The sequence below is a fragment of the Branchiostoma belcheri genome, unplaced genomic scaffold, assembly GCF_001625305.1.
Source record: "Branchiostoma belcheri isolate BF01 breed outbred unplaced genomic scaffold, Haploidv18h27 scaffold98, whole genome shotgun sequence".
Lineage (NCBI taxonomy): Eukaryota > Metazoa > Chordata > Leptocardii > Amphioxiformes > Branchiostomatidae > Branchiostoma > Branchiostoma belcheri.
The window spans coordinates 118,777-144,956 of NW_017804664.1; the positions used below are offsets into that span (position 1 = coordinate 118,777).

The 26,180-nt window shown below is 51.0% G+C and overlaps 2 protein-coding genes across 5 annotated transcripts in view; both read left to right on the top strand.

Moving 5' to 3' along the window:
* Positions 1-935: 935 nt before the first annotated feature.
* Positions 936-21,464, top strand: LOC109461939 (microtubule-associated protein futsch-like). Its single transcript, XM_019758419.1, has 24 exons — positions 936-1,108; positions 1,709-1,903; positions 2,171-2,759; positions 2,925-2,982; positions 3,132-3,243; positions 4,109-4,198; positions 4,829-4,909; positions 5,038-5,134; positions 5,257-5,345; positions 5,737-5,839; positions 6,612-6,794; positions 6,978-7,220; positions 7,675-7,812; positions 8,622-8,751; positions 9,290-9,295; positions 9,820-9,893; positions 10,156-10,372; positions 10,964-11,333; positions 12,058-12,201; positions 12,627-16,293; positions 16,582-16,626; positions 16,663-19,671; positions 20,497-21,337; positions 21,436-21,464. Exons 1-24 carry the CDS (start codon positions 972-974, stop codon positions 21,462-21,464), a joined length of 10,647 nt encoding a protein of 3,548 aa, XP_019613978.1. The 5' UTR covers positions 936-971.
* The window catches only part of LOC109462036 (microtubule-associated protein futsch-like), an 8,009-nt gene continuing 2,915 nt past the window's right edge, over positions 21,087-26,180 (top strand). Inside the window, exons 1-4 of one of the 4 annotated variants that reach the window (XM_019758530.1) lie at positions 21,087-22,100; positions 22,149-23,805; positions 23,999-24,094; positions 24,814-26,152. In XM_019758530.1, the coding sequence (XP_019614089.1) occupies positions 21,518-22,100; positions 22,149-23,805; positions 23,999-24,094; positions 24,814-26,152 (3,675 nt within the window). In that variant the 5' untranslated portion in view covers positions 21,087-21,517. Of the gene's footprint in view, positions 23,806-23,998; positions 24,095-24,813; positions 26,153-26,180 lie in introns of all 4 variants that reach the window. The other 3 variants (XM_019758531.1, XM_019758532.1, XM_019758529.1) reach the window with 3 other exon arrangements.

The following is a 26,180-nucleotide window of genomic DNA, read 5'->3' on the forward strand; positions in this document are numbered from 1 at the left end:
TGAGATTGTCTGCCAGCCGGCTGGGGCTGCTCTAATGTGGTGGAACCAAATGACAGTCATTTTGGCGGCGGGGAAGGGAAGGCTCTAATTGGGACGGGCAAATATCGACCAGCAATGGCTACTGAAATGCAGGCAGTATATAACATGGAAGAGGGTTCTACTGGCAGTACAGTCAATACAGGAAACAAGCCTGAGATAGTACTACATATATGGTGCATCCTATAGTCAGGCTGTAGCACAATGTGGCCGACGGTCACATTTGAAGTGGTTTTTACTCAATTCTGACAGACAGTGAGCTGATGCAATTGCTAATTACACAAATCCCTAACGAGCATTGGCTTCGTTAAGCCTGTGTAAATTACAGGTTTCCCCAGCAAATTACAGAAGACAGGAGGTTATTTTGCCCCCTGCACCACCTGCTATGCAGTACTGAAAGACCAGGGTTTGCACAGTGTTTAATTTGTTATAACTATAAGGTCAGATACCATATCAGTGTTGAGAAATGTTTGTGTTTTTTTGTCCTAACGTTAGATACCGTATCAGTGCTGAAGAATGCCCAGGGTTATGCACCTGATTCACTGTTGAAAAATGCCCAGGGCTTGAGTGTTTTGTTATTACAGTCATCTGAGTGTTCAAAAATGCACATGCACATGTTTTTGTTTCACTAGACTTAAGCGCACAGGGTATGAACAGTATATCAATGTAAGTAAGTTCCCTTTCGGCATCACCAAATAGTTTAATATTTGTCAAATGTAGGACGATAAAAATGCGTAGTAACCTCAGTTTGCACAGAAATGTGTGGACCGTGAGCAAAAGTTAAAATGTTGCTGTTATTTCAGGAGTACCTACATGCTGTAGTTAAAATGTTGCTGTTATTTCAGGAGTACCTACATGCTGTAGCAGCTGTAGTTAACATGTTGCTGTTATTTCAGGAGTATCTACATGCTGTAGCTGGCCCCCCCTCTGCTGTAATGGCGTGTTCCGCGTCGCAGGGCCCATCTGGGGTCGGCGGGGTCGAGATGAGCGAAGCTTTCCGCGAGCGATCCCGTAAAGAACGGGACAAACTGCGGACCAGCCTGGCCGAGCAGCTGGCATGGGACATGATGAGGTAAATATGTAAACATAAACATGTAAATACAAACATGTAAACATAAACACGTAAACATAAACATCCCGGAAAGAACGGGACAAACTGCGGACCAGTCTGGCCGAGCAGCTGGCATGGGACATGATGAGGTACTTCCTAAACACACAAACATCTAAACACAAACATGTAAATACAAATATCTAAACACAAACATCTAAACAGAAACATGTAAATACTAATATCTAAACATTAGCATGATAGCATAAACATGTAACTGTCTAACCTCTAACCTTAACATATTGATATATTAACCTCCCTGCAGGCTTTATGAGGAGGCCCAGAACATGGATACCCAGTTCCCGGCCCACCGAGCCGTCCTGAGAGCCAGGCTAATGTTGTTATAACCTCCCTGCAGGCTTTATGAGGAGGCCCAGAACATGGATACCCAGTTCCTGGTGTTCCTGGCCCACCGAGCCATCCTGAGAGCCAGGCTAATGTTGTTATAACCCCCCTGCAGGCTTTATGAGGAGGCCCAGAATGTGGATACCCAGTTCCTGGTGTTCCTGTGGCCCACCGAGCTGTCCTGAGAGCCAGGCTAATGTTGTTATAACCTCCCTGCAGGCTTTATGAGGAGGCCCAGAACGTGGATACCCAGTTCCTGGTGTCAGGAGTGCAGTTCCCGGCCCACCGAGCCGTCCTGAGAGCCAGGCTACCCCAGCTGAGTGACAAGTTCCTGCCTGCCCAGGTTCCCGGCAGCGTTTCTGTCGTTCCCGTCTTCAAACACGTCAAACACGACGAGTTCAAGGATCTGCTCCTGTAAGTACAAAATTTGTCCAGAGCTTCCTGATCTTTACACTCTGCTGTCTCTTGAACCTCGACCTGTGACCTTTGTTTTCTATGTTCAGAACTTTGACCTTTGGCCTCTGTTGTCTCCAGAACTTTGACCTTTCCACTCTGATGTCTCCAGACTTTTGAGCTTTACACTGTTGTCTGCATACCCTTGCCCTTTTGACTGTTGACCCTTGCCCTTTTGACTGTTGACCCTTGCCCTTTTGACTGTTGACCCTTGCCCTTTCCCCCCAGCTCGGTGTACACCGGAGAGGACCTGAGCCCGTGCAGGGAGAAGCTGCAGAGATGGATCGACCTGTACGGCAGCGCCGACACGATCCGCGAGGCAAGTCTCAGCGTCATCTCCGAGATCGACGAGGAAACGGCCGCGGAGTCTGCTCCGGACGTTCCCGACGAGAACGCCAACCCGGCCGACGCCCGGCAACCGGACCCGGCGGATGCCAGACAACCGGACGGCTCCGACAGCGGCATCTCTCCCGAGGGCTGCGCCGCAGGGCATGCTGGGACGGCGCGGGCAAAGGACGATGGGATTGTTCCCCCCGTGAATGGTAACCTTGCCGACCACAGCGAGAGCCAATCAGAGCTGGAGGATGATGACGATGACTCATCGTCGACGGCGACGTACTCGAGCGAGGATTCGTCGGAATCAGGGAGTTACAACATCGAGGACGGGACGAGCCACTCGTCTGATGCGGCGCTGGACGGGCTTGGCGGGAAGAAACACGACGTGGCCGGGAGTACCATCCTGGAGGAGGAGGAGGAGGAGGAGGAGGAGGGAGGCTGGGAGGACGGGGAGCAGACAGCTGCTACTGCTGAGATGCAGGTCAGATGGAAACTTAGTCATGTAAGGGGCCTGCAGTAACTTTTGCTGAGATGCAGGTTGGGTGTCACATGTAACACAGCTGGAAACCTGGTTCATCTTTTCTTGGGTGTGGCTGTAGTTTTTTATCTTAACTTGTTAACAGAACATCTGTCCTTGTCTGCACAGGGCGCGGCTGACTCGGGAACAGACTGCAAGTCGGTGGACAACCTGCAGCTGCACAGAGGTTCGCTTGTTTGATTTTGGTTTTGGTTTTGTTGATAGTGATGTGTGTCCCTCCCAGGCCAGCATTGCTGATGCTTGTTTGTGTGTTTGCTTGTTTGTGTGTGTGTTTGTTTGTTTGTGTGTTTAACGGCGATGTGTGCCCCCCCCCAGGCCAGCCCACCCCTGCCTCAGCCCTGGCGGCTGACCTGCTCCAGCTGTTCGTGAACTCCGTGGAGCCTGACATCGAGATCGTCGTCGAGAACCAGAAAATCAAGGCTCACAGGTGAGAAACCGCCTTACAGGTAACCTACTTACAGGTAACCTACTTACAGGTAACCTACTTACAGGTAACCTACTTACAGGTAGCCTACTCAGAAGTATCCCACCTTCCTTACTTATCCCAGTTTATTCTCATACTTCTTATTCTAACTATTCTACATCTAAATATGTGTTTGCTTCAGATCATATGTACAGAATGTAGTTTTATGTCATATTTTTGCTGCAGGGCCATCCTGTGTGCGAGGGTTAGGGTTAGGGATACGTACAGTTTAATGTTATTGTGTAATGTTGTATTTATGTTACAGGGCCATCCTGTGTGCGAGTATGTAGCTTTAATGCTGTATTTATATGTTGCAGGGCCATCCTGTGTGCGAGGGTTAGGGTTAGGGATACGTACAGTTAATGTTGTATTGTTTTTGCAGGGCCATCCTGTATGCGAGGGTTAGGGATATGTACAGTAACATGTAATGTGTAATGTTGTGTTGTTACAGGGCCATCCTGTGTGCGAGGGTTAGGGTTGTGTATGTATGGTTGTGTTAGGGTAATGTGTAATGTTGTATGTGATGTTGTTTTAGGGCCATCCTGTGTGCAAGGGTTAGGGATATGTACAGTTGAATGTAATGTGTAATGTTGTGTGTTGTTACAGGGCCATCCTGTGTGCAAGGGTTAGGGATATGTACAGTTGAATGTAATGTGTAATGTTGTGTGTTGTTACAGGGCCATCCTGTGTGCGAGGGTTAGGGTTAGGGATATGTACAGTTGTGTAATATTGTATTTTTTGTTTTAGGGCCACCCTGTGTGCGAGGGTTAGGGTTAGGGTTATGTACAGTTGCATTTAATGTGTAATGTTGTGTTGTTTGTTGCTACAGGGCCATCCTGTGTGCGAGGTCCGGCTACTTTTCAGCCATGCTGAGTGGCAGCTGGGCAGAGAGCATGTCACAGGAAATCACTCTCCATGGGTAGGTCACAGGTCATAGGTCACAGGAGATCACACTCCATGGGTCGGTCATAGGTTATAGGTCACAGGAGATCACCCTCCATGGGTAGATCACAGGAAATCACACTCCATGGGTAGGTTATAGGTCACAGGAAATCACTCTACATGGGTACGTCACAGGTTATAGGTCAATTGGCTGTTTTCTTTGTTTATTTGTTTGTTCAGCGAAAGCCATGCTGGAGTGATGGTTGCTTGTTTATTTGTTTGTGAAGCGTAAGCCATGCAGGAGTGATGTTAATTTGTTTGTTTGTTCAGCGTAAGCCATGCAGGAGTGATGTTTATTTGTTTGTTTGTTCAGCGTAAGCCATGCTGGAGTGATGTTTATTTGTTTGTTTGTTTGTTTGTTCAGGGTAAGCCATGCTGGAGTGATGTTTGTTTATTTGTTTGTTTGTTCAGCGTAAGCCATGCTGGAGTGATGGTTGTTTGTTTGTTTGTTCAGCGTAAGCCATGCTGGAGTGATGTTTATTTGTTTGTTTGTTTGTTCAGCGTAAGCCATGCTGGAGTGATGTTTGTTTGTTTGTTTGTTTGTTTGTTCAGCGTAAGCCATGCTGGAGTGATGTTTGTTTGTTTGTTTGTTTGTTTGTTTGTTCAGCGTAAGCCATGCCGGAGTGATGGCCCTGCTGTACTTCATCTATGGAGGAACCATCGACCTTCCTAACAACGTCACGCCCAGGTGAGAACAGCCTCCTCTCGTCTGTTGGCTTCAGGAGCAACTTTGTGGAAATGTTTCTTTTCAGTTTGTTTCTCGCCTGTACGCTGCTTAATGCCTCTCTTAATGCTTTATGCCTGTTCCCTCTGCAGCGAGGTGGTTCCCCTGGCAGACATGTACGGACTGGAGGGGCTCAAAGATGTCGCTGCCCTCGTCTTAAAGCACAACAGCTGTCACCTCTTCCACAAGGTCAGTCCCTCCTCCCTCTTTCTCTCTCTCCATCTCTCCCTTCCCCTCTCTCTCCCTCCCGCCCTCCCTGACTGTCATTTCACCTCACACAGTTTGCCTAATGTGTAATGTTTGTTTCCCAGCCCTGCACAGGATGCCTGACGGCAGTTCCAGACTGCCTGGCGCTCGCACACACATTCGGCATGGAGGGACTCTACACAGGCTGTCTCAAGTAAGTACTAATAATACACACACACACAGGCTGTCTCAAGTAAGTATCCATAAACACACACACACAGGCTGTCTCAAGTAAGTACCTTACACACACACACACACAGGCTGTCTCAAGTAAGTACCTTACACACACACACACACAGGCTGTCTCAAGTAAGTACCCATAAACACACACACACAGGCTGTCTCAAGTAAGTACCTACATTATAAACACACACACACAAGTAAGTACCTTACACACACACACACACAAGTAAGTACCCTCCCTATACAACTAAGTACCCACTAGGTTTGGGCTCAACATGGCTAAATTAAGCTGTTTCTGGCTCTAGAAAGTATTCTGACTAAGTTTAAAGTAATGTCTGATGTTTTACTATCCTGTTCTGCAGGTGGATCTCCAAGCATTTTGCGAAGGTCTGGCCTACCCAGACATTTGCCAACTTACCCACGCAGCTGATGCACAAGTGCTTCTCAGCCATACAGGAGACCCTGGTTAGTATCAACCCACCCAGGCCACAGTTCAAAATACACGTTTCATTCCGGTCATAGCACACCCATGTTATAGTATACCTGTGTCTGTCATAGCACAACCCACACAGCTGAAGCACAAGTGCTTCTCAGCCATACAGGAAACCCTGGTTAGTACCTACAGATCCCACACAAGAAAATACCATACAGACCTAACCACACATACACCAGCTTCTGTATCTGTATAGCCGGTATAACCGCCCTTTGGCGTAACACACCAGCTTCTGTATCTGTATAGCCGGTATAACCGCCCTTCAGCGTAACACACCGGCTTCTGTATCTGTATAGCCGGTATAACCGCCCTTTGGCGTAACACACCAGCTTCTGTATCTGTATAACCGATATAACCGCCCTTTGGCGTAACACACCAGCTTCTGTATCTGTATAACCGATATAACCGCCCTTCAGCGTAACACACCAGCTTCTGTATCTGTATAACCGGTATAACCGCCCTTCAGCGTAACACACCAGCTTCTGTATTCTGTATAGCCGGTATAACCGCCCTTCGGCGTAACACACCAGCTTCTGTATTCTGTATAGCCGGTATAACCGCCCTTCAGCGTAACACACCAGCTTCTGTATCTCCGGTACATCCGGTATTAACGCCCTTAGTCTTATTGTAACACACCACACCAATACGCCCAAGTCATTGCAAAAGTAACTCTGTTTTTAAGAAATGATCTGCCCAATCAGAATCCTGTTTGCATGGTAACAAGTATGGTGCTTCCTCCCCCAGACCAATGAGAATGCGGTTGCCATGGCGATAGAGAGTGACAAGCTGCAGTCAACCATCCCGAGCGTGAAGTGGGCGGAGCCTGTGAGAGAGCTGTCTGTACAGCTGAGGGACGCCTGCGTGGGATTCATGGTGCAGAACTTTGGCTACGTGGTCGGCAATGGCACGTTTTGCACACTCCTCAGGGTGAGCTGTTTGTTTGTTTGTTTGTTTGTGGAGCCTGTGAGAGAGCTGTCCGTACAGCTGAGGGATGCCTGCGTGGGCTTCATGGTGCAGAACTTTGGCTACGTGGTCGGCAATGGCACGTTTTGCACACTCCTCAGGGTGAGCTGTTTGTTTGTTTGTTTGTTTGTTTGTTTGTTTGTGGAGCCAGTGAGAGAGCTGTCCGTACAGCTGAGGGACGCCTGTGTGGGATTCATGGTGCAGAACTTTGGCTACGTGGTCGGCAACGGCACGTTTTGCACACTCCTCAGGGTGAGCTGTGTGTTTGTTTGTTTGTTTGTGGAGCCTGTGAGAGAGCTGTCCGTACAGCTGAGGGATGCCTGCGTGGGCTACATGGTGCAGAACTTTGGCTACGTGGTCGGCAACGGCACGTTTTGCACACTCCTCAGGGTGAGCTGTTTGTTTGTTTGTGGAGCCTGTGAGAGAGCTGTCTGTACAGGCAACGGCACGTGTTAGGGATAGGGTTAGGGTTAGCATCACATATCAGCACGTACTGCTGTTGTTACTGAGTTAATGTTAATGTGTTTATTTCTGCCCTACAGGGAATGGGCTGGAGGGGGCAGTTTGTGATCCAGGTGTTTTATGTGCTGGGGTAGGGGGTAGGGTTAGGGTTGGGGATAGGGGTAGTGTTAGTGTTAGTTATGCTGTTGTTACTAAAGTATGTTGATGTTATGATGTGTTGTTGATACGGGGAATGGGCTGGAAGGGCCAGTTTGTGAGCCAGGTATTTTCTGTGCTGGGGTAGGGGGTAGGGTTAGGGTTGGGGATAGGGGTAGTGTTAGTGTTAGTGTTAGTTATGCTGTTGTAATAATTATGTTGATGTTATTATTTATTGTTGATACAGGGAATGGGCTGGAAGGGCCAGTTTGTGAGCCAGGTGTTCTCAGCGCTTGTTGACAGCCTGACTCCAGACAACTGCTGCCACAAGTTCTGGTCCGTCAACAGACTCAAGCAGCTAGGCATGACGGACGACTGGAACTCAGTAAGTCAAAAAACAAACAAACATTAGCTTTCACACTAACCATTTTCTTTACTCTTTCTGCTCCATTTTCTTTCTTTTCTTTTTTGTTCTGTTTCTCAGTTTGTTTTGTTTATTTGAGTGCCTGTTTGTTTGTTTCAGACATGCGGTCCGGCTGAATTCAGCAGGGTAATGTCATTATTTATCATCCTGGCATGCCACACAGCTTCAACAGGGGGCGCTTTGCCTGCAGGGCACATGTGCGTGGGTAGGGGGCGCTCTGCAGGGCACATGTGCTTGGTTAAGGGGAGCTCTGCGTAGTGCGGATGAACATGTTAGTGTTGCTAATGTAATGCTGTCCCCTGTCTGCAGGACATGGTAGTGCAGGTGTTAGTGTTGCTAATGTAATGCTGCCCCCTGTCTGCAGGCCATGGTAGTGCAGGTGAACACTAATGTAATGCTGTCCCCTGTCTGCAGGACATGGTAGTGCAGGTGTTAGTGTTGCTAATGTAATGCTGCCCCCTGTCTACAGGACATGGTAGTGCAGGTGAACACTAATGTAATGCTGCCCCTGTCTGCAGGACATGGTAGTGCAGGTGAACACTAATGTAATGCTGCCCCCTGTCTGCAGGACATGGTAGTGCAGGTGAACACTAATGTAATGCTGCCCCCTGTCTGCAGGACATGGTAGTGCAGGTGAACACTAATGTAATGCTCCCCCCTGTCTGCAGGACATGGTAGTGCAGGTGAACACTAATGTAATACTGCTCCCTGTCTGTAGGACATGGTAGTGTACCTGTGAACACTAATGTAATGCTGCCCCCTGTCTGCAGGACATGGTAGTGCAGGTGAACACGCTACACGAACGCTGCTGGACTTACATCGTGCAGAACGTGGCCCAAGTTCAGCACACCGTCGGATGGAACAGCTTCTCCGCTAGCGCCAAGGCCAAGGTCAAGGAAGGTGAGACTCTGTTCCTGTTTCTCATGACCTGAGCCGTGCACTCTAGGTGGTGTATCTGTAGGGCCATCCTTTTACCAGAACTCTACCTGATCCTAACCCTAACTCATTCTGGCATAGAACATGACAGGCCCAGACATTTTTGGGACAGATTGAAAAGCATGTTTAAAGTTAAAACTTTTGATCCAACACCATAAATTCTCTCACTTAGAGCTTTCAACCAGTCACTCTGGTCTTCCTCAGTAGACTGACAGCAGACTCAGTAGACAGTAGACTGAGAATTTTTGGTGTTGGATCAGAAGTTTTAACTTTAAACATGTAACTATCAACACAGATGAACTTTCATGATAGATTGAAAAGCACTTGTGATTCCTCTAGAGTAGAAGTTATCATCACTTTTCTGTCCTGCCAATGGGGGGACTTTGTGACACTAAACTGTGATTCCTTTCTATGAGCCACTTCATCTTTACCATAACTGCTTTTTGCTGAAACTGCACTTTTTGCTTTCTCTTTTTTCCTGCTTTGATTTCTGGAACCTCAGGATCACGTAAGACCTTTGCTTCTGTAACTTGCCATAAGTTATATTATATAACTTGTGCCGTGGAAATGTTGATGTAGATCCACAGTATCAATTTGCATGGGTTGTTTATCACTAACCATAGCATCAATTTGCATGGGTGGTTGAATGGTGACATAGACCCACACCCTTGCATGGGTGGTTCAAACCCCACAGCATGCTAAGCCTTGTCTTCCCCAGTCAGTACCCTTTAGTTGCATGTGCCAACAGAAAGAATTTTAGCAGCAAGAACAGTAGTCCAGAACGGTAGACGTTAGTGTGTTCTTCCCAAACGGAGCATGGAATCCACTGTGAAGTTGATGTTCAGAACTGTCAGCCCACAAAAACAACAAGCAGTAAGGTTATGTCACGAGGCTTTCACAACGTGATTTAAACAAAAACTTTAAAGCTCTGACCCATGTGTAGAGTGGAATTAGTAGAACAAATGCTGTGATAACAGTCTTTAAGGTATTTTGTGTTTGTTTATTTGTTTGTTTATTTATTTCTCCTCGCAGCCGCAGTGTTTGTGGACGATATCGGCCATGTTCCCACCAAGAAGCCAAAACTCTCCAGTGCACAGAGGGCAAAGGTGAAGAACAGATTGTATTAGCAGTTAACAAAGTTTCTTGCTAGTATAGACTGTTTTCTGTCCTAACCTGTTATTATCAAGGCTTTGGAAAAAGTGGTACATAATAATAGTTCCTAGCATATTTAGGGTTGTCTTGTGAATGGGACAGGGGCATCTGATTTGGTTATTCTGGATTTCCTGATGAATGTGAGGTTTGCAATAATCCGAAGCTATAAGTTTGTTCAATAGAGAGATTCTACCCAGTTTTTATGGCCACCTTCAGAAGTCGTCCAGCAAAGACCGCCAAATGTCCGGCCGGCAGGGAGCAGCGAAGGCGGAAGCGGCGGCCGGGAAAGTGCCGACGAAGGGGAAGAAGTCGGGAAGCGCCCGGAAATCTCCGTCGGGGAGAAAATCTCGGCCGTCGAGCGGCGCCGTCGGGCCGAGCGGGAAACTCGGGGAGGAGGCAGCCGTGCAGAACGGAGTCAGGCAGAAATCTGCAGGTACGGGAACTCTCATGTTTTCTGTTCAAACATTTATATATAATATAATGATTTGAATATCTACCTAATAATATAAAATGTGTGTGTGTGTGTGTGTGTAATTATACTCGGGTAGTATATAGTAGAGGGGATTCGATATTCATTCCTTAGACAAGCTAACCGACATCTTGCACACGCAGTCCTCCCTCAGTAAGACATCTGGAGCCGCATAGTTCCCGTTTAGAACTTTTATTCAGCCTGTCTACTGTACAGGTAGATTCTCATAATTCGATAGATCACCAATTTGTCTTGTTTATACTCATTTTATTTTACCCATTTTGTAATATGTAATCTATGTATTTTGCCATTGTGTTTTAATCACAACTGTGCTTCTTGCCTAATACTCAGTGAATATATTACATTTTTCTTGACCTCAATTCTAATTCTTAATTTGTAATTGTATGTCATCTGTGCTTTTGTGTATATCTGTTTTATGTACGTATTGCATTGTCTTGTCTAATTCCCTGGAAGATAAGCCCCTCATGGGGCTAAAGGGCATCTTAATAAACCATAAACCATAAATATTATTGAATATAAAACATGCCTCCGCAGGCAGAACCAAGCGAGCCGGGTCAGCGTCCAGAAGCGGCAAGAAGAGAAGCTCCTCCAAGACGAAACCCGAGAAGCGGCGCGACATCTCGGCCGGGGCGGGGCCCGGGGACGGGGAGGAGAAATCCGACAGCATGAAGCAGGACGAGTTGTCACGGCAACGCAGCCCCACCCGGCGACCGCGCGCCCCGTTCATCAAGCAGACGCGCACGAGCAGCCTGCGCAGCTCCAGCGCCGGGTCGAACCCCGCCCGGCAACGCTCGCGATCACGGGAGTCATCGCTCACCCGCGTCTCCGCATCAAGCTCCAAGTCCGACGACATGAACACAGCGGACGGAGCCAAAACTAACAAGAAAAACCTCAAGAAGAAAAGGTGGGTTTTGATTTTATCTATACAATGATTATCATAGTTATTACATAACAACAATAAGTATTGAGTTAACCAGAATGAGGAAAATGTGGGGTTATTTATGAGCTCAGCTTTGGTTTGAGTTTTGAAAATGTTGAAAATATAAATGGAAACACAGTATATAAAGATATGATTTAAGTATTGAGTTAACCAGAATTTAAGGAAAATGTGGGGTTATTTCTGAACTTGGGTGTGAGTTTTGACAATGTTGAAAGTTTATTTGTTTATTAGAATTCACCACAAGTACAAACATACAAGTGGAAGGGAGGACAAAACAGGTGTATTGACACCTTTACAAGTTGTCCTCCCAAACACAACAGTCAATATAAATACAGTGCAATACAAATTACAAAGTGGACAAAACTTTAATGTTTCCTTCAGGCTGTCTTATATGAATATGAATGAAAATATATTATGGAAACACAGTACATAAAGATATGATTTAAGTACTGTGTTAACCAGAATAAGGAAAATGTGGGGTTATTTATGAGCTCAGCTTTGGTTTGAGTTTTGAAAATGTCAAAAGATTGACATAACTTTGCTGTTTCCTTCATGCTGTCTTCGCGGTCCAGAAGTGAGATATGATTTAAGTATTGAGTTAACCAGAATGAGGAAAATGTGGGGTTATTTGGCATGAGTTTTGAAAATGTTGGAAGATGGACATTAATGACTTTGCTGTTTCCTTCAGGCTGTCTTCGCGGTCCAGAAGTCGAAGTCCTGCCGTGGTGATAAAGGACGGGGAGGGCGTGGCGTTGCCGGGATACATGCGGCCGCGGTCTCGCACGCGGAGCCCTCGCCCGGCCGGGGCCACCTTCAGCGACAGAGACATCAGGTACGCATTTATTTATTCTCTAGTTCGGCTTACATAGCTAAGTTTACCATCTGTCGCACGTTGATGCATGATCAGGTACGCATTTATCTAGTCATTTATTTATTTGAAGTAAATTAGAACTGAATAGCAAAGTTCTTTTTATCACAACCATTTATTTATTATTTACTTATCTTCCAGGGCTCATTACACATTACATACACAGCACAAATAATAATACACATATGACTACAAATTTACATACACGTTGAGGTCACAGGTCAGACAAGGTACTGATTATAGCTAAAATCATTGAACGAGCAAATTATCGGTTAAGTATAAAACTAATATTACCATTACTAAAAGATTTCCACAGTTGGGTAGCTCTGTGGGAGAAGGCTTCTGCGTTCCTGCACTTAAAAAGAATTTTCCGTTTTATTGCACCTCAGGTCTTCTTCTTCTACGGACTCGGTCACCGAAGGAAAGCCTCCGAAGAAGAAGAAATCTCCCAAGATCAAGCCGGACTCGCACCTGCTCTGCCCGACCCTCGCCTTCCAGCAGAAATCCCGCTCCTTCGTCCTGTCCGAGGACGAAATGGACGCGGCCGGAACCAAGAAAAGCCCGCCAGCGAAGCAACTGGCAGGTCTGGAGGCTGGATCGGCCAGGGAATCTAGCCCTGTCAGGCACCATGTGGAAACTAGCCCTGCTAGGCAGGCAGGCAAGGAAACTAGCCCTGCTAGGCAGATAAGCAAGGAAAGTAGCCCTGCTAGGCAGACAGGCAAGGTGGAAAGTAGCCCTGCTAGACACCATGTGGAAACTAGCCCTGCTAGGTCCACGACCAAGGCAGAAACTAGCCCTGCTAAGCATCGTGTGGAAAGTAGCCCTGCTAGGCAGACAGCCAAAGGGTCGAGTAGCCCTGCTAAGCACCGTGTGGAGACTAGCACGGCTAGGCAGAAAGGAGAAACAAGTCCAGCAAAGAGGTCTGGCGGTGTGCCAGCTAGCCCGGTCAGGAAGCCTGCCAGCGAAGCTAATCCCGGAAAGAAGTCAGTAAATAATGATGCCAGCACAGCGAAAAAGCCGGCAAGTCCCTCCAAAAGTCAGACTAGTCTGATGAAGAAAACAAAAGCATCAGGGCGACAGCCTGCCCAGAAAAGGGCAAGTGCTGCAGAAAACATTTCAAAAACAAAGTCACCGAAGAAGATCAACGGCAAAAAAGAAAAGGAAGATGTCTCAAAATCTCCAGCAAAAGCGAAAAACGTGCAGAATGAGCCACGCGATGCAGCTGCAGTGCCAACAGGCGCCACAGGGGGCGCTGCTATGGTAGTGCCACTGGAAGACTTGGTCGTGTCTGAGAAGGCAGAGACAGAGGAGAGTGAGAAGGAAATGGACAGCAGGGAAAAGGACATGGTTAGTGCAGGAACAGTGGTTAGTGCAGGAACAGTGGTTAGTGCAGGAACAGTGGTTAGTGCAGGAACAGTGGTTAGTGCAGGAACAGTGGTTAGTGCAGGAACAGTGGTTAGTGCAGGAACAGTGGTTAGTGCAGGAACAGAGGCGCAGGCACCTGACCAGACAGAGCATTCCTACTTACAGATGCCTGGTGCAGATGTAGATGCTGCTACAGAGGCAGAGCCTGGTCTGGCCCCACCCAACATTCCCATTGCAGCAGCAGGAGTCACCAATGGCCCACCTGTGCCAGGTAATGCTTCACCTGCCGCAGAGCCAGGTGCCACAGGTGCCCCACCTGTAGAACCACCTGAGCAATATGCCCCACCTGTAGAACCGGATGTCTCACCTGCTGCTGAATCAGGTGTCACAGATGCCCCACCTGCAAGAGATGCTCCACGTTTAGAGCAAGATGTCACAGATGCCCAACCTGTAGAACCGGATGCCCCACCTGCTGCAGGGCCAGCTGTTCCAGGTGCCCCACCTGCTGCAGGGCCAGGTGTAACAGGTGCCCCACCTGTAGTGTCAGCTGTTCCAGGTGCGCCACCTGCTGCAGGGCCTGGTGTTCCAGGTGCCCCACCTGAAGCTGTGAGTGTCCATGGCAAGGAGGGAGGGGAACTGTCCAGAACTGCTGCAGCGGGTCCGGAGTCCCCGAAGTTGAGACCAAAAGGAAGAGAAACTGCAGGGAGAGAAACTGCAGGGAAAAAGAAAGACACGTCTGGTCCCACGTCTGGTCCCATGTCTGGTCCCATGTCTGGTCCCAGACCGGCAGAGAAACCGGGAAGAAGGGGAAAACCTGCAGCCAACGGAGGCAGCGCAGCAAGCCGAGTTTTGCCTTCGAAGAAAGACGATGCCACAAAGTCAAAAGCAGCACCTTCCGGGAAATTAGGAGTGAAAAAATCTAGCAAAGAAACCAGCAAAGCATCTCCAGCAGCAAGAGAGACAGAAACAAGAGCAAAAATGGCGGAAACCAGCAAAAAGGCAGAAAAGGTGAAGGGCAAAGATGAGACCAAGACAAATGTTGTGGCATCAGGTGCTAGGTCAAAGGTCACCAGTGTGGAAACTAAGATGAAAGTTTCTGTCTCACAGAAGGACAAGGTAACCATGGCAACAAGCAGACAAGCAAACAAACAAGTTGTAGGCAAGAAAAATGTCAAGGAGCAAGAAAAAGTGACTTTACTGGAGAAAAAGAAGATAACGGTAGAAACAACAAGTGTTATTATGAAGGACCAGTTTAAAACATCCACTAAGACAACATCAGCAAAGAAGGTTGGAGCAAAACCAACCACCAAAAAGCCACCGGTTGCAGCAGATAGACCTCTAACAAGTAAGGCTCCAAGCAAAGGCAAAGAGAAAACAGTTACCAGTAAGCCTCCAAGCAAAGACAAACCTGTCACCAGTAAGGCTTCAGTAGCAGCAGGAGACAAACTTCCCTCTAAAAAGGCACCAGCTCCCAACAAACCTTTGAAAAAAGTTGTAGTCACTGAAAAACGCGCCACGAAAAAGACTTCTGCAGAAAAAACAACTACAAGAAAAACACTTGTCCAAACAAAAGTATCATCATCACAAAAAGAAGCAAAGTTGACTAAAGGGCCTTCTAAGAAGCCTCAGAAGACTTTGGTGGCAGGAAAGGTTCTCCAGGGCTCTGTGTCCCGGGAAGTGGAAACTCCAGACAAACCAGTGGCAGCTGAGAGGGAAGGGGAAACTCCAGACAAACCAGTGGAAGCTGAGAGGCCTCCGTCTCCTCAGGCCAGCATCAGTACCGAGGAGCTGGTCTGTGTGACCAGGAACCACGTCACTGTGGCAGGGCCGATGGACTTCACACCAGCAGAGCTCATGGGTGAACCTGCTGGAGATTCAGATGAACAGAAGGAGCTCCTAACAGGGCCGATGGACTTCAATCCTGACGAACTCATGGGTGAACCTGCTGAATCTGTGGATGAGCAGAACGAGCTTCTAAGAAGCGAGGTTACAGACACATCACACCTGAAGGACCTCACACCTGCAGAGCTCCTGGCAGAACCCGCTGAATCTGTGGATGACAAGAAGGAGCTCCTAACAGGGCCGATGGACTTCAAACCTGCAGAGCTCATGGCAGAACCTGCTGAATCTGTGGATGAACAGAACAAGATTCTAAGCAGCGAGGTTACAGGCACATCGCACCTGAAGGATGTCTCACCTTCAGGAGAGTCTGAGTCTCCAGAAAGTCTACAAGATGTCACAGGTACGGAGGAAGGTCCTGCTGCCGTAAAGGAGAGTCTCACAAAAGCTGCTGATGCTCTTCCTGCTGAGACCGAGGTCATCAGACAGAACATCTGTGATGCTCCCGACCAAGCAGAAATGGAGGCGGCTGAAATGAAGAATGTCACACAGCCAAGCAGAGACTCTGTTGTGGAATACCAGATAGAAGCTGCAAATGTGGACGTTGTTGACACTGAACAAAAGGTTACGTTTGCTTCTCAAGAAGATGAAGCATTAATTCCTGAAACAGCTCCAATACCAAAATCTGAGGAGGAAGTACCAGAAAATCTAACACTGCAACCAGCAGAGGCAGACAAATTGGAAGAGCAAAAAACATTGCCAACTGCAGATACACACTCACCTGTCCGCTCACCTGTGTCAGCAGAGGCACGCTCACCTGTGTCACCTGTGGGCTCACCTGTGTCAGCAGAGGCCCACTCACCTGTGTCAGCAGAGGCATGCTCACCTGTGTGCTCACCTGCCTGCTCACCTGACCGCTCACCTGTGTCAGCAGAGGCACGCTCACCTGTGTCAGCAGAGGCACGCTCACCTGTGTCAGCAGAGGCACGCTCACCTGTGTGCTCACCTGTCCGCTCACCTGTGTCAGCAGAGGCACGCTCACCTGCCCGCTCACCTGTGTCAGCAGAGGCACGCTCACCTGTGTCAGCAGAGGCCCGCTCACCGTTGTCAGCAGAGGCCCACTCACCTGTGTCAGCAGAGGCACGCTCACCTGTGTCACCTGTGGGCTCACCTGTGTCAGCAGAGGCCCACTCACCTGCCCGCTCACCTGTGTCAGCAGAGGCACGCTCACCTGTGTCAGCAGAGGCCCGCTCACCGTTGTCAGCAGAGGCCCGCTCACCTCTGTCACCCGTGCGCTCACCTGTGTCACCTGCAATTTCACCTGCAGAGGAAAAGGACGATGTGTTTGCAGAAGATTCTGACCAGTCGATAGAAGCCTTCCCTCCCTCGGAATCGCCCCCCTCCCCACCCCCAACTCCTGTAGACAGTGAAGAGGCCAGACGACTCACAGCTCCAGTATCGGTGGACGCTGCAGTCAGCCTGCTGCAGGACACTCAAGCAGCAGAGGATGCTGCGTCACATCTGCAGGACTCACAAGCTGCAGAGGAGGCTGCGTCACATATTCAGGACGCTGCTGTCAGCCTGCAGGAGTTTGAGTTACTGCAGGAGGCTGAGTTACTGCAGGAGGCTGAGTTAGTGCAGGACAAACAGGCTGCAGGAGATGCTGTGTCACACCTGCAGGAGGATAGGGAAACAGAAAAGAAACCTGGACACCCTCAACAGGACATATCCAGGCTAGAAGCTGTTGAAATGGCTCCATCCAGCAGAAAGTCAACAGACATCGCAGAAGAAGACATACCAGAACCAGCAGAAGCCACTGCTGACTTCACAACACGCCCAGATGAGAAATTACAACAACCAACGCCTCAGTGTGACCTGCAGCCAGAACAGCAACATGCTGTATCACCTGTGGAATCTGTGGATGAGCAGAATAAGCTCCTGAGACACGAGGCTTTAGGCTCATCCTCCAGCCGTGAACAACAGGCAGCAGGGCTTCCAGCTGAGCAGACAGCAGGGCTTCCAGCTGAGCAGACAGTGGGGACAGCTGAGGTGTTTGATGGGGAACAGCAGCAGACAGCAGGGCCAACAGCTGTGGTGTCTGATGGGGACAGCAGGCCAGAGGTCAGTTCTAGACAGCTGGAGGTCAGTGCTGGACAGCTGGAGGTCAGTGCTGGACAGCTAGAGGACAGTGCTGGACAGCTAGATGACAGCAGGCCAGATCAGGACAGCGCTGAACAGCTAGATGACAGTAGGCCAGAGCAGGACAGCGCTGAACAGCTAGATGACAGCAGGCCAGAGCTGGGAAGGGCAGAGTCTGACATTTTGTCGGACCATGAGACCCTGGAGGAGGAGGAGGAGAAGGCAGTGGAGGCTGATGATGAGATGTCGTCTGTAATGTCTTCTGAAGCTGGTACGGAGGAGAGGCAGGACGAGGCTGGTACGGAGGATCGGCAGCAGGATGAAGATAACCCTAACTGTCGGCTGGGGGAGATGGATGCCTCCTGGGAGTACACTAACAGCTTCGTGTACCACACCAGCGGCGTGCGCAGCCTCAGCGACTCCCACACAGACCGGCCGGACGACACTGCTGACGACTTCGCCTCCAAGCTGCTGCTGCGCTCGGAGTCGGAGCCCTGGACCCGCGCGGACCCCAGCGAGGAGGATCTCACCCCCACCGTCGCGCCCGAGGATGGCACGTACAGGGAAAGTCTGGAGGATCTGAGGGAGGAAAGTCCAGACATCACCCCCGTGTCGGCTAAGGACTTCCTGCAGGAGAAGGTTGAGCCTGCGGAGTGTTCTGTGAGAAAGGCTTACGAAGAGCCTGCCAGGAGTTCACAGGTGAGAAGATCAGAGCGGCCGAAGGCACCGCTGAGGTCCCTGTCCATGGGGCAGCCGCCCGACACGCCTGTCAGGTACGACTCCAAATACGAGGGCTCCAAATACGGCACCAGCTGGGACCTGAGAAGCGCCTCCGTGGAGTCGTTTGAGGAAGAGTCGCTGCACTTCATGAGCCGGTCGCTGGACAGCGCGCAGATGGAGGAGCTTCTGAGCGACAGGATTTCTCCGGATTCCCCCGTCGGGGTGCAGGAGGCTCCGGGGATGTTTGCTGAGCTCATGGAGAGAAAAGACAGTCCTGAACAAGCCGTGGAAAAGGACAGCTCAGAACAGGCTGTGGGGCAGGAAGAGCAGCAAACGCTGGGCCAGGAAGGAAACATGGAGGCTTCTACAGGGGAACAAGACCCAGCGGCATCAACTGATTCTGATGCCATGACATTTGAGAGACAGACTGACCCTGCTGGCAAGCTTGAGTTGTTACCTGAGGTCCTGGAGACCATGTCAGCCGGAGAGTCTGAACACTTGTCTGACACCGTGGAGCCTGCGCAGGGACATGCAGAGAGGAAAGTTGAGCCTGCACAGGGGCATGTAGACAGGAAACTCGGCAGTGAGAGGAGACAGGAAGTCCTGATGCTCCGATCTCTGCGGCCTGTTGAAGAGGAACAGGACATAACTCAGCAGGATGAATCACAGACTGGCCAAGAAACTGGCTACCTTCAGCATGAAACTGGATGTGAAAAAGGTTCCCAACCGCTTGAGAGTATTGCCCAGACCAGCCATGAAACAGGCTTCAATCAAGTGGAAACCAGCTCCCATCAACTGGAGACTATTCCACAGACTGGCCCTGAAACTGGCTCACACCCACTGGAAACTGAGACTGGCCAGCAGGAAACTGGCTCCCATCAACTGGAGACTATTCCACAGACCAGCCCAGAAACCAGCTCAAATCAACTGGAGACCATTCCACAGACCAGCCCAGAAACCAGTTTCCATCAGTTGGAAACTGGCGCCCACCCGCTGGAGATAATAGTTGCTTCGGTGATAGAAACTGAGTCTGCTCTGCAGGGACGTCCGTCTGCGGATCCCAAAGAGTCTCCGGAGCCGAGAGACTCCCCAGAGAGCCCCGAAGGATCGCCGAAGGACTCGCTGAAGGAGTCGGACTCGTCTGGCGGGGCGAGCGGAGGGTCTCCGGAGATCGACAGCGGTTTCGTGTTCGTGTCTGCGGCGGACATCCCGCGGGAGCTGCACGGGCTGAACGTGTCGTTCCCGCGCGGCCGGCCGCCGATGCTGCTGGAGAAACGCGAGGAGCCGGAGTGTGGGACGGGCGTGGAGGACCTGCTGGCTGAACATCTGTCCGACGTGTCCGGGCAGGAGTCTGACGCTGAGTTTGACCAGGTTTGTTTGTTTGTTTGTTTGTGGAATGGGGGTGGAGGACCTGCTGGCTGAGCATCTGTCCGACGTGTCCGGGCAGGAGTCTGACGCTGAGTTTGACCAGGTTTGTTTGTTTGTTTGTTTGTGGGACGGGGGTGGAGGACTTACTCGCCGAGCATCTGTCTGACGTGTCAGGGCAGGAGTCTGACGCTGAGTTTGACCAGGTTTGTTTGTGGGACGGGGGTGGAGGACTTACTCGCCGAGCATCTGTCTGACGTGTCAGGGCAGGAGTCTGACGCTGAGTTTGACCAGGTTTGTTTGTTTGTTTGTTTGTTTGTGGGACGGGGGTGGAGGACTTACTGGCCGAGCATCTGTCCGACGTGTCAGGGCAGGAGTCTGACGCTGAGTTTGACCGGGTTTGTTTGTTTGTTTGTTTGTGGGACGGGGGTGGAGGACTTACGTCGCCGTTCCGACGTATCCGGGCAGGAGTCTGACTGCAGTCCTGACGCTGAGTTTGATCAGGTTTGTTTTTTAATTGTGTAGTCATTGTTTTAATAGTGAGCTTGCCATGTTCCGGGAAGAGTAACAAATCGTTGTTTTATGCGTCCTACATGTATGTTATAAGGACGAAATTCAGGTGTCTGCCTGCGAGAGCCTTATCAATTTGAAATAAAATTTGATTTGATGTTATTTAAGGAACCTCCAGTTAGTGATAACAAGACCACTACTCTTCCTGGAGTCCTCTTACATACATTGTAAAATACAAACGTTATGCAGTACAATTTACATTCACAAGAATTTCACAGAAGTTTACTGACCATGAGTTAACTGGAGAGTTTTTGATTCCAGGTAGCGGAACTGATGTCGCCGGAGTCCCCCCTCCCGATGTTCACCAACCTGCCGGGAGTCAGCGAGTTCGTCCCGGAGACCGCCATCGAGGAATCTCTCCCGGAACCCAGCGACACGGTCGACCCGCACGCACACTTCACCGAGGCGCGCTTCACGGCGGAGGCGGCGGGACGTCCCGCGCACGTGTTCTCCTGCCGGCCCAGCGAAGCCGTGTCCGCTTCCCAGATCCACGAGGACATGGTGGTCATCGAGCGGACATCGGCACAGCAGAGACCCCTGGTGGTGCTGGAGGGTACTGCAGGCCCGGGCAGGGACATGCAGAGACCCCTGGTGGTGCTGGAGGGTACTGCAGGCCCAGGCAGGGACATGGTTGTGATTGAGAGCCCGTCGGTTGGTCGGGAGGCCCAGCTGGTGCCGGACGTGTCCCTCGCCCAGCTGGATGTCATGTCTCCCCCAGAGGAGGTGGTGCAGAACGAAGCCAACGAAGGGATCGAGTCCGGACAGACCTTCCTGAGGGGGGAGCCCAGGGCTGTGGAACCTCGGGCTGTGGAACCTCGGGCTGTCGAGCCTCGGGCTGTGGAGCCTCTATCCGTGGAGCGTCAACAGACAGAAGCGGACGGCTCGCCTGGCAGCCTGAACCCCACAGCGGACGAGTTTGTGCCCAAACTCGGGGCCGTGCCTGACGTTGTCGCCGATGTTCCCGGCTCATATCTCAATCCTGAGGCTCGGGAGTTCCAGCCTCACACTACAGCGCCCCCCGGTGGAGAGAGGCTTAACTGCACTGCAGCGCCCCCTGGCAGAGACAACATAAACTGCACATCAGCCACCTGGTGGAGAGAAGGTGAACTGCACTGCAGCGGCTCCCCCTGGCAGAGACAAAGTGAGCTGCAGCGGAGAGAAGGTGCTGCCCACCTACACGGCCCACCAGGTCCTGACCAGCGACTCCACTGTGGACGAGTTTGTTCTGAACCCCGGCGCTCCGGAGTTCGTTCCCCACCCGGGGACGGTGGAGTACATCCCCATGCCTCCAGAGGAGGACAGGTCTCCATCCCCGAACGACTCCGAAACGGTTCTCGACTACTGGACATCTGAAACCTCCGGCACCATCAAGCGCAGGCCGCCCATCATGTGCACTGCAGAGGGAGCCATGGTGGAGGTCACTGCTGCACAGGGGAGGGCAGAGGTCATTGCCATGGCAGCAGACCCCCTGCAGGGCAGGGCAGAGGTCATCACTACGACAACAGACCCCCTGCAGGCCAGGTCAGAAGTGGATGCAGCACCTAAAGAGTTTGTCCAACCAGAACCCCTCCTGGATGCCATCGTGGAAGACAGGTCACCTGATGCACCAGCAGGTGTTTTCCCTGGTCCTGCTGACACGAGAACTGCCTCCAAACCTGAAAACAAGAAACCAGAACAAGGCAGCTCCACGGCTGATGGTCGGGACAGCACCATGGCTGAAGGTCGGGACAGCTCCATGGCTGAAGGTCAGGACAGCTCCATGGCTGAAGGTCGGGACATCTTCAAGCCTGAAGGTCAGGACAACTCCATGGCTGAAGGTCAGGACAGCTTCAAGCCTGAAGGTCAGGACAGCTTCAAGCCTGAAGGTCAGGACAGCTTCAAGCCTGAAGGTCAGGACAGCTTCAAGCCTGAAGGTCAGGACAGCTCCATGGCTGAAGGTCAAAGCAGCTCCATGGCTGAAGGTCAAAGCAGCTCCATGGCTGAGGATCAGGACAGCTCCATGGCTGAAGGTCGGGACAGCACCATAGCTGAAAGTTACAGCTCCAAGCCTGAAGGTCAGGACATTTTCAAGCCTGAAGGTCAGAACAGCTCCATGGCTGAAGGTCAGGACAGCTCCATGGCTGAAGGTCAGGACAGCTCCAAGGCTGAAGGTCAGGACAGCTCCATGGCTGAAGGTCAGGACAGCTTGAAGGCTGAAGGTCAGGACAGCTCCATGGCTGAGGGTCAAAGCAGTTCCATGGCTGAAGGTCGTAGCAGTTCCATGGCTGAAGGTCGGGACAGCTGCCTGGTTGAGGGCAGAAGCAGAGGCTCAGGGGAGACCAAACATGTCACCTTCAAGCTGGAGGACGAGATCTGTGGCTACACCGAAACAGAAATGTTTGAAGAGATTCGAATTTCAAGAAAGTCTGAAGGTGATGAAGAAGCGAGAACATCGAACATGGCAGAAGTGATGGCAGAGATCCACGCAGATCAAGTCCAGCAGCTCCTGGACTCTACAGCAGACCCGGCAGCAGACTGCAGGAAGGATGGAGATGCACAGCAGGACAGCGAGGAGTACAGACAGGACAGCGAGGAGTACAGACAGGACAGCGAGGAGTACAGACATGTGGTGAACGTCAGCTTCTCTGTTTGTGAGAAATCCTTGGACAGTCAGCAGGAAACTGAGGAATCTGCAGATGAACAGAATCTACAGGAAGCTGCAGATGGCCAGAATCCAGAGGAAACTGCAGATGAGCAGAATCTAGTCATGGAGTCGGTTTCTAGCAGCAGTGTACAGATCAGCACCAAAGACCAGCCCTGTCCTGACAACACCAAAGACCACCCCGAACTGGACAGCACTGAACAGCTCCATCTTGAAACCCAGTCACTGAACCAAGGCAGCTCAGATATGTCCTGCCAGGACACCATCCACCCATCCCAGGATAGCACTGACCCACACCATGACAGCACTGACCCACACCATGACAGCACTGACCCACACCATGACAGCACTGACCCACACCATGACAGCACTGACCCACACCAGAACAGCACTGACCCACACCAGGACAGCACTGACCCACACCAGGACAGCACTGACCCACACCAGGACAGCACTGACCCGCACCAGGACAGCACTGACCCGCACCAGGACAGCACTGACCCGCACCAGGACAGCACTGACCCACAGCAGGACAGCACTGGGACAGACACAGATGATTCTGACGGGCCTCCAGAAGGCATCTACCGAGTCACGCCTGTGGACGACCTGTACTCTGCGCTGGAGATAGGGAATAGGGAGGAGGAGGAGGAGGAAGAGATGAGGACTGGTCAGCGGGAGGAAGAGCAGGAAGAGGAGGCAAAGAAGATGGAAGAAGCACGAAGCAACGCGATTGTGGATGCTAAAAGCTCAGACACCATAAACGGCAACATAGTCCATAACGGCCACACAGATGACCAATCACACGAAGGCGACACGGTGAACGGCAACTCTACCCCACATGACAAGGAAGAAGACTCGACCCACGGGTTCCGAGACTTCCCTGTGTATGAGACGGTCACATCCTTCCGATTCCAGGCCAACACCATCAGGTGAGTGGAAATATTAAATTGTTCTTTTAAAAGATGTTGGTAAGATGTTCAGTTTCTGTTCGTCGCATAAAACAACTGTTCCTGATCAAATATGTCAAACCCGTTCTTTTTGACAGTCTTTGTAGGTGACTAGTATTGAACAGTTGGCTGCAGCTCTCTTTTTTCCTGACTGTTCCCCCTTGTGTCTGCCCAGGAAAGACCCAGAAGGTCCCGACTCGGAGTCGACTTACATCAACGGGATGTACGACTTTTCCCTGGAGAGTGCCGGGGCCGTGCGCATCCTGCCCAGGTAGAGAGGTGCAGCCATTCTCACTTCCCCATCCAGAACCATTCTCACTTCCCCATCCAGAACCATCCGGGCCTCATCCAGAACCATGCTTCATCCAGATTCAGGCACAGTTCTGGATATTCCATGTGTATCCAGAACCGTGCTTTATCCAGATTCAGGCATGGTTCTGGATAGTCCCTGCCCAGGTAGAGAGGTGCAGCCATTCTCACTTCCCCATCACCTGTCCTGTTTGGACTTTCCAGAACCAGGCTGCATCCAGATTCAGGCGCAATTCTGGATAGTCCACATGTCATGTATCTAGTACTGTGCTTTATCCAGAACCATGCTCAGGCAAGGTTCTGGATAGTCCATGTGCCTCCTGCCCAGGTAGAGAGGTGCGGCTCTTCTCACTTCCCAAGCACCTGTCCTGAACCGGGCTTCATCCAGAACCACACACTCAGGCAGGGTTCTGGATAGTCCATAAACCTGGCTAGTTACTCCCGCTATAATGGAATTTTACAGTCCTGTTTGTGCTTGCATGTATTACTCATGATCCTTTGTACAGATTAGAATTTTGGTTGTATTTGTGGTGATTTTGACCATTTGAGCAGAACTTTTGGGTAATGCAGGATAATAAGTTGACATCACATGCTGAAAATAGTGTAGTACATTTACAGGAATCACACCTGCATATCATTGCTTCTGTTTCCCACATGTCTGATGATGTTTCCCTCCCGCAGACACGAGTCGTCTCCCTACGAGCCAGTCGTCCGCGGTGACGTCATCAGCACGGCGGCCCGCCTGTCTCGCGAGGAGATGCAGAGCGACCAGATCACCACGGCAACGCACATCACCACGGCAACCCGCATGGCAACCCGAGACGAACAGCAGCTCACCACCCGCATGACCCGAGAGGACATCAAGTTCATCGACGATGACGGAGAGGAGACCCACACCACCACGTTCCTGTCACTCCGCCAGCCGCCTAACAACTCACGCCAGCAGCCCAACACAAGCTCTCGGCAGCAGCCTGGTGCCAACACAACCTCACGAGCGCCGCCCAAAGCCAGCAAATCCGTGCGGTTTGCAAAGAAGGAGGAGTACGTGGACATAGATGACGATGAGGATGAATCTGAAGACTTGCAGCAGTCGGATAAGGACAGTGTTTCTCCTGCAGCCACCCCCACGGAGGAGGACAAGGAGAACCTGGAGATCACACGGGAGTTCGACAGCCTCGAGCACGAAGCCAACAACATCGAGGCCTCAGAGCTGGACAGGAACAGCCAGGACGGGGACAGCGAGGCCGTCAAGGTCGTCGTCACGGCGAGCCACGCCCTCTGCCAGCCGCTGTCCCCAGTGACGGTGCCCGTGGACGGGATTGTTCGTGCTCCGCTCGCTCACGAGGAGGAGGACGACGACACAGACCAGCCGCAGGGCGGAGTTCTGCACGGGGAGCGTGAGATTCTCGTCGTGGCAGAGATTCATCGCTCCAGCATTGGGACAGAGGAACAGCAAAGCCTCGGCCAGGAGAAGGGAACAGCAGCTAGATGCTGTACTGAACAGCCTGATGAAGGGACAGCAGCCATGGCCAGCCCTGCTGATGAGGGAACAGCAGCAATGTCCAGTCCTGCTGATGAGGGAACAGCAGCAATGTCCAGTCCTGCTGATATTGTTGATGGGACAGCAGCCATGTCCAGTCCTATTGATGAGGGGACAGCAGCAATGTCCAGCCCTGCTGAAGAGGGGACAGCAGCAATGTCCAGTCCTGCTGATATTGTTGATGGGACAGCAGCCATGTCCAGTCCTATTGATGAGGGGACAGCAGCAATGTCCAGCCCTGCTGAAGAGGGGACAGCAGCAATGTCCAGCCCTGCAGATGCTGATGAGGGAACTGCTGCAATGTCCAGCCCTGCTGATGAGGGAACTGCTGCAATGTCCAGTCTTGAACAGCCAGATGAGGGAACAGCAGCAATGTCGAGCCCTGCAGATGCTGAAAATGGGACAGCAGCCATGTCCAGCCCTGATCAGCTTGATGAGGGGACAGTGGCAATGTCCAGCCCTGCTGATGAGGGAACAGCAGCAATGGCCAGCCCTGACCAGCTTGATG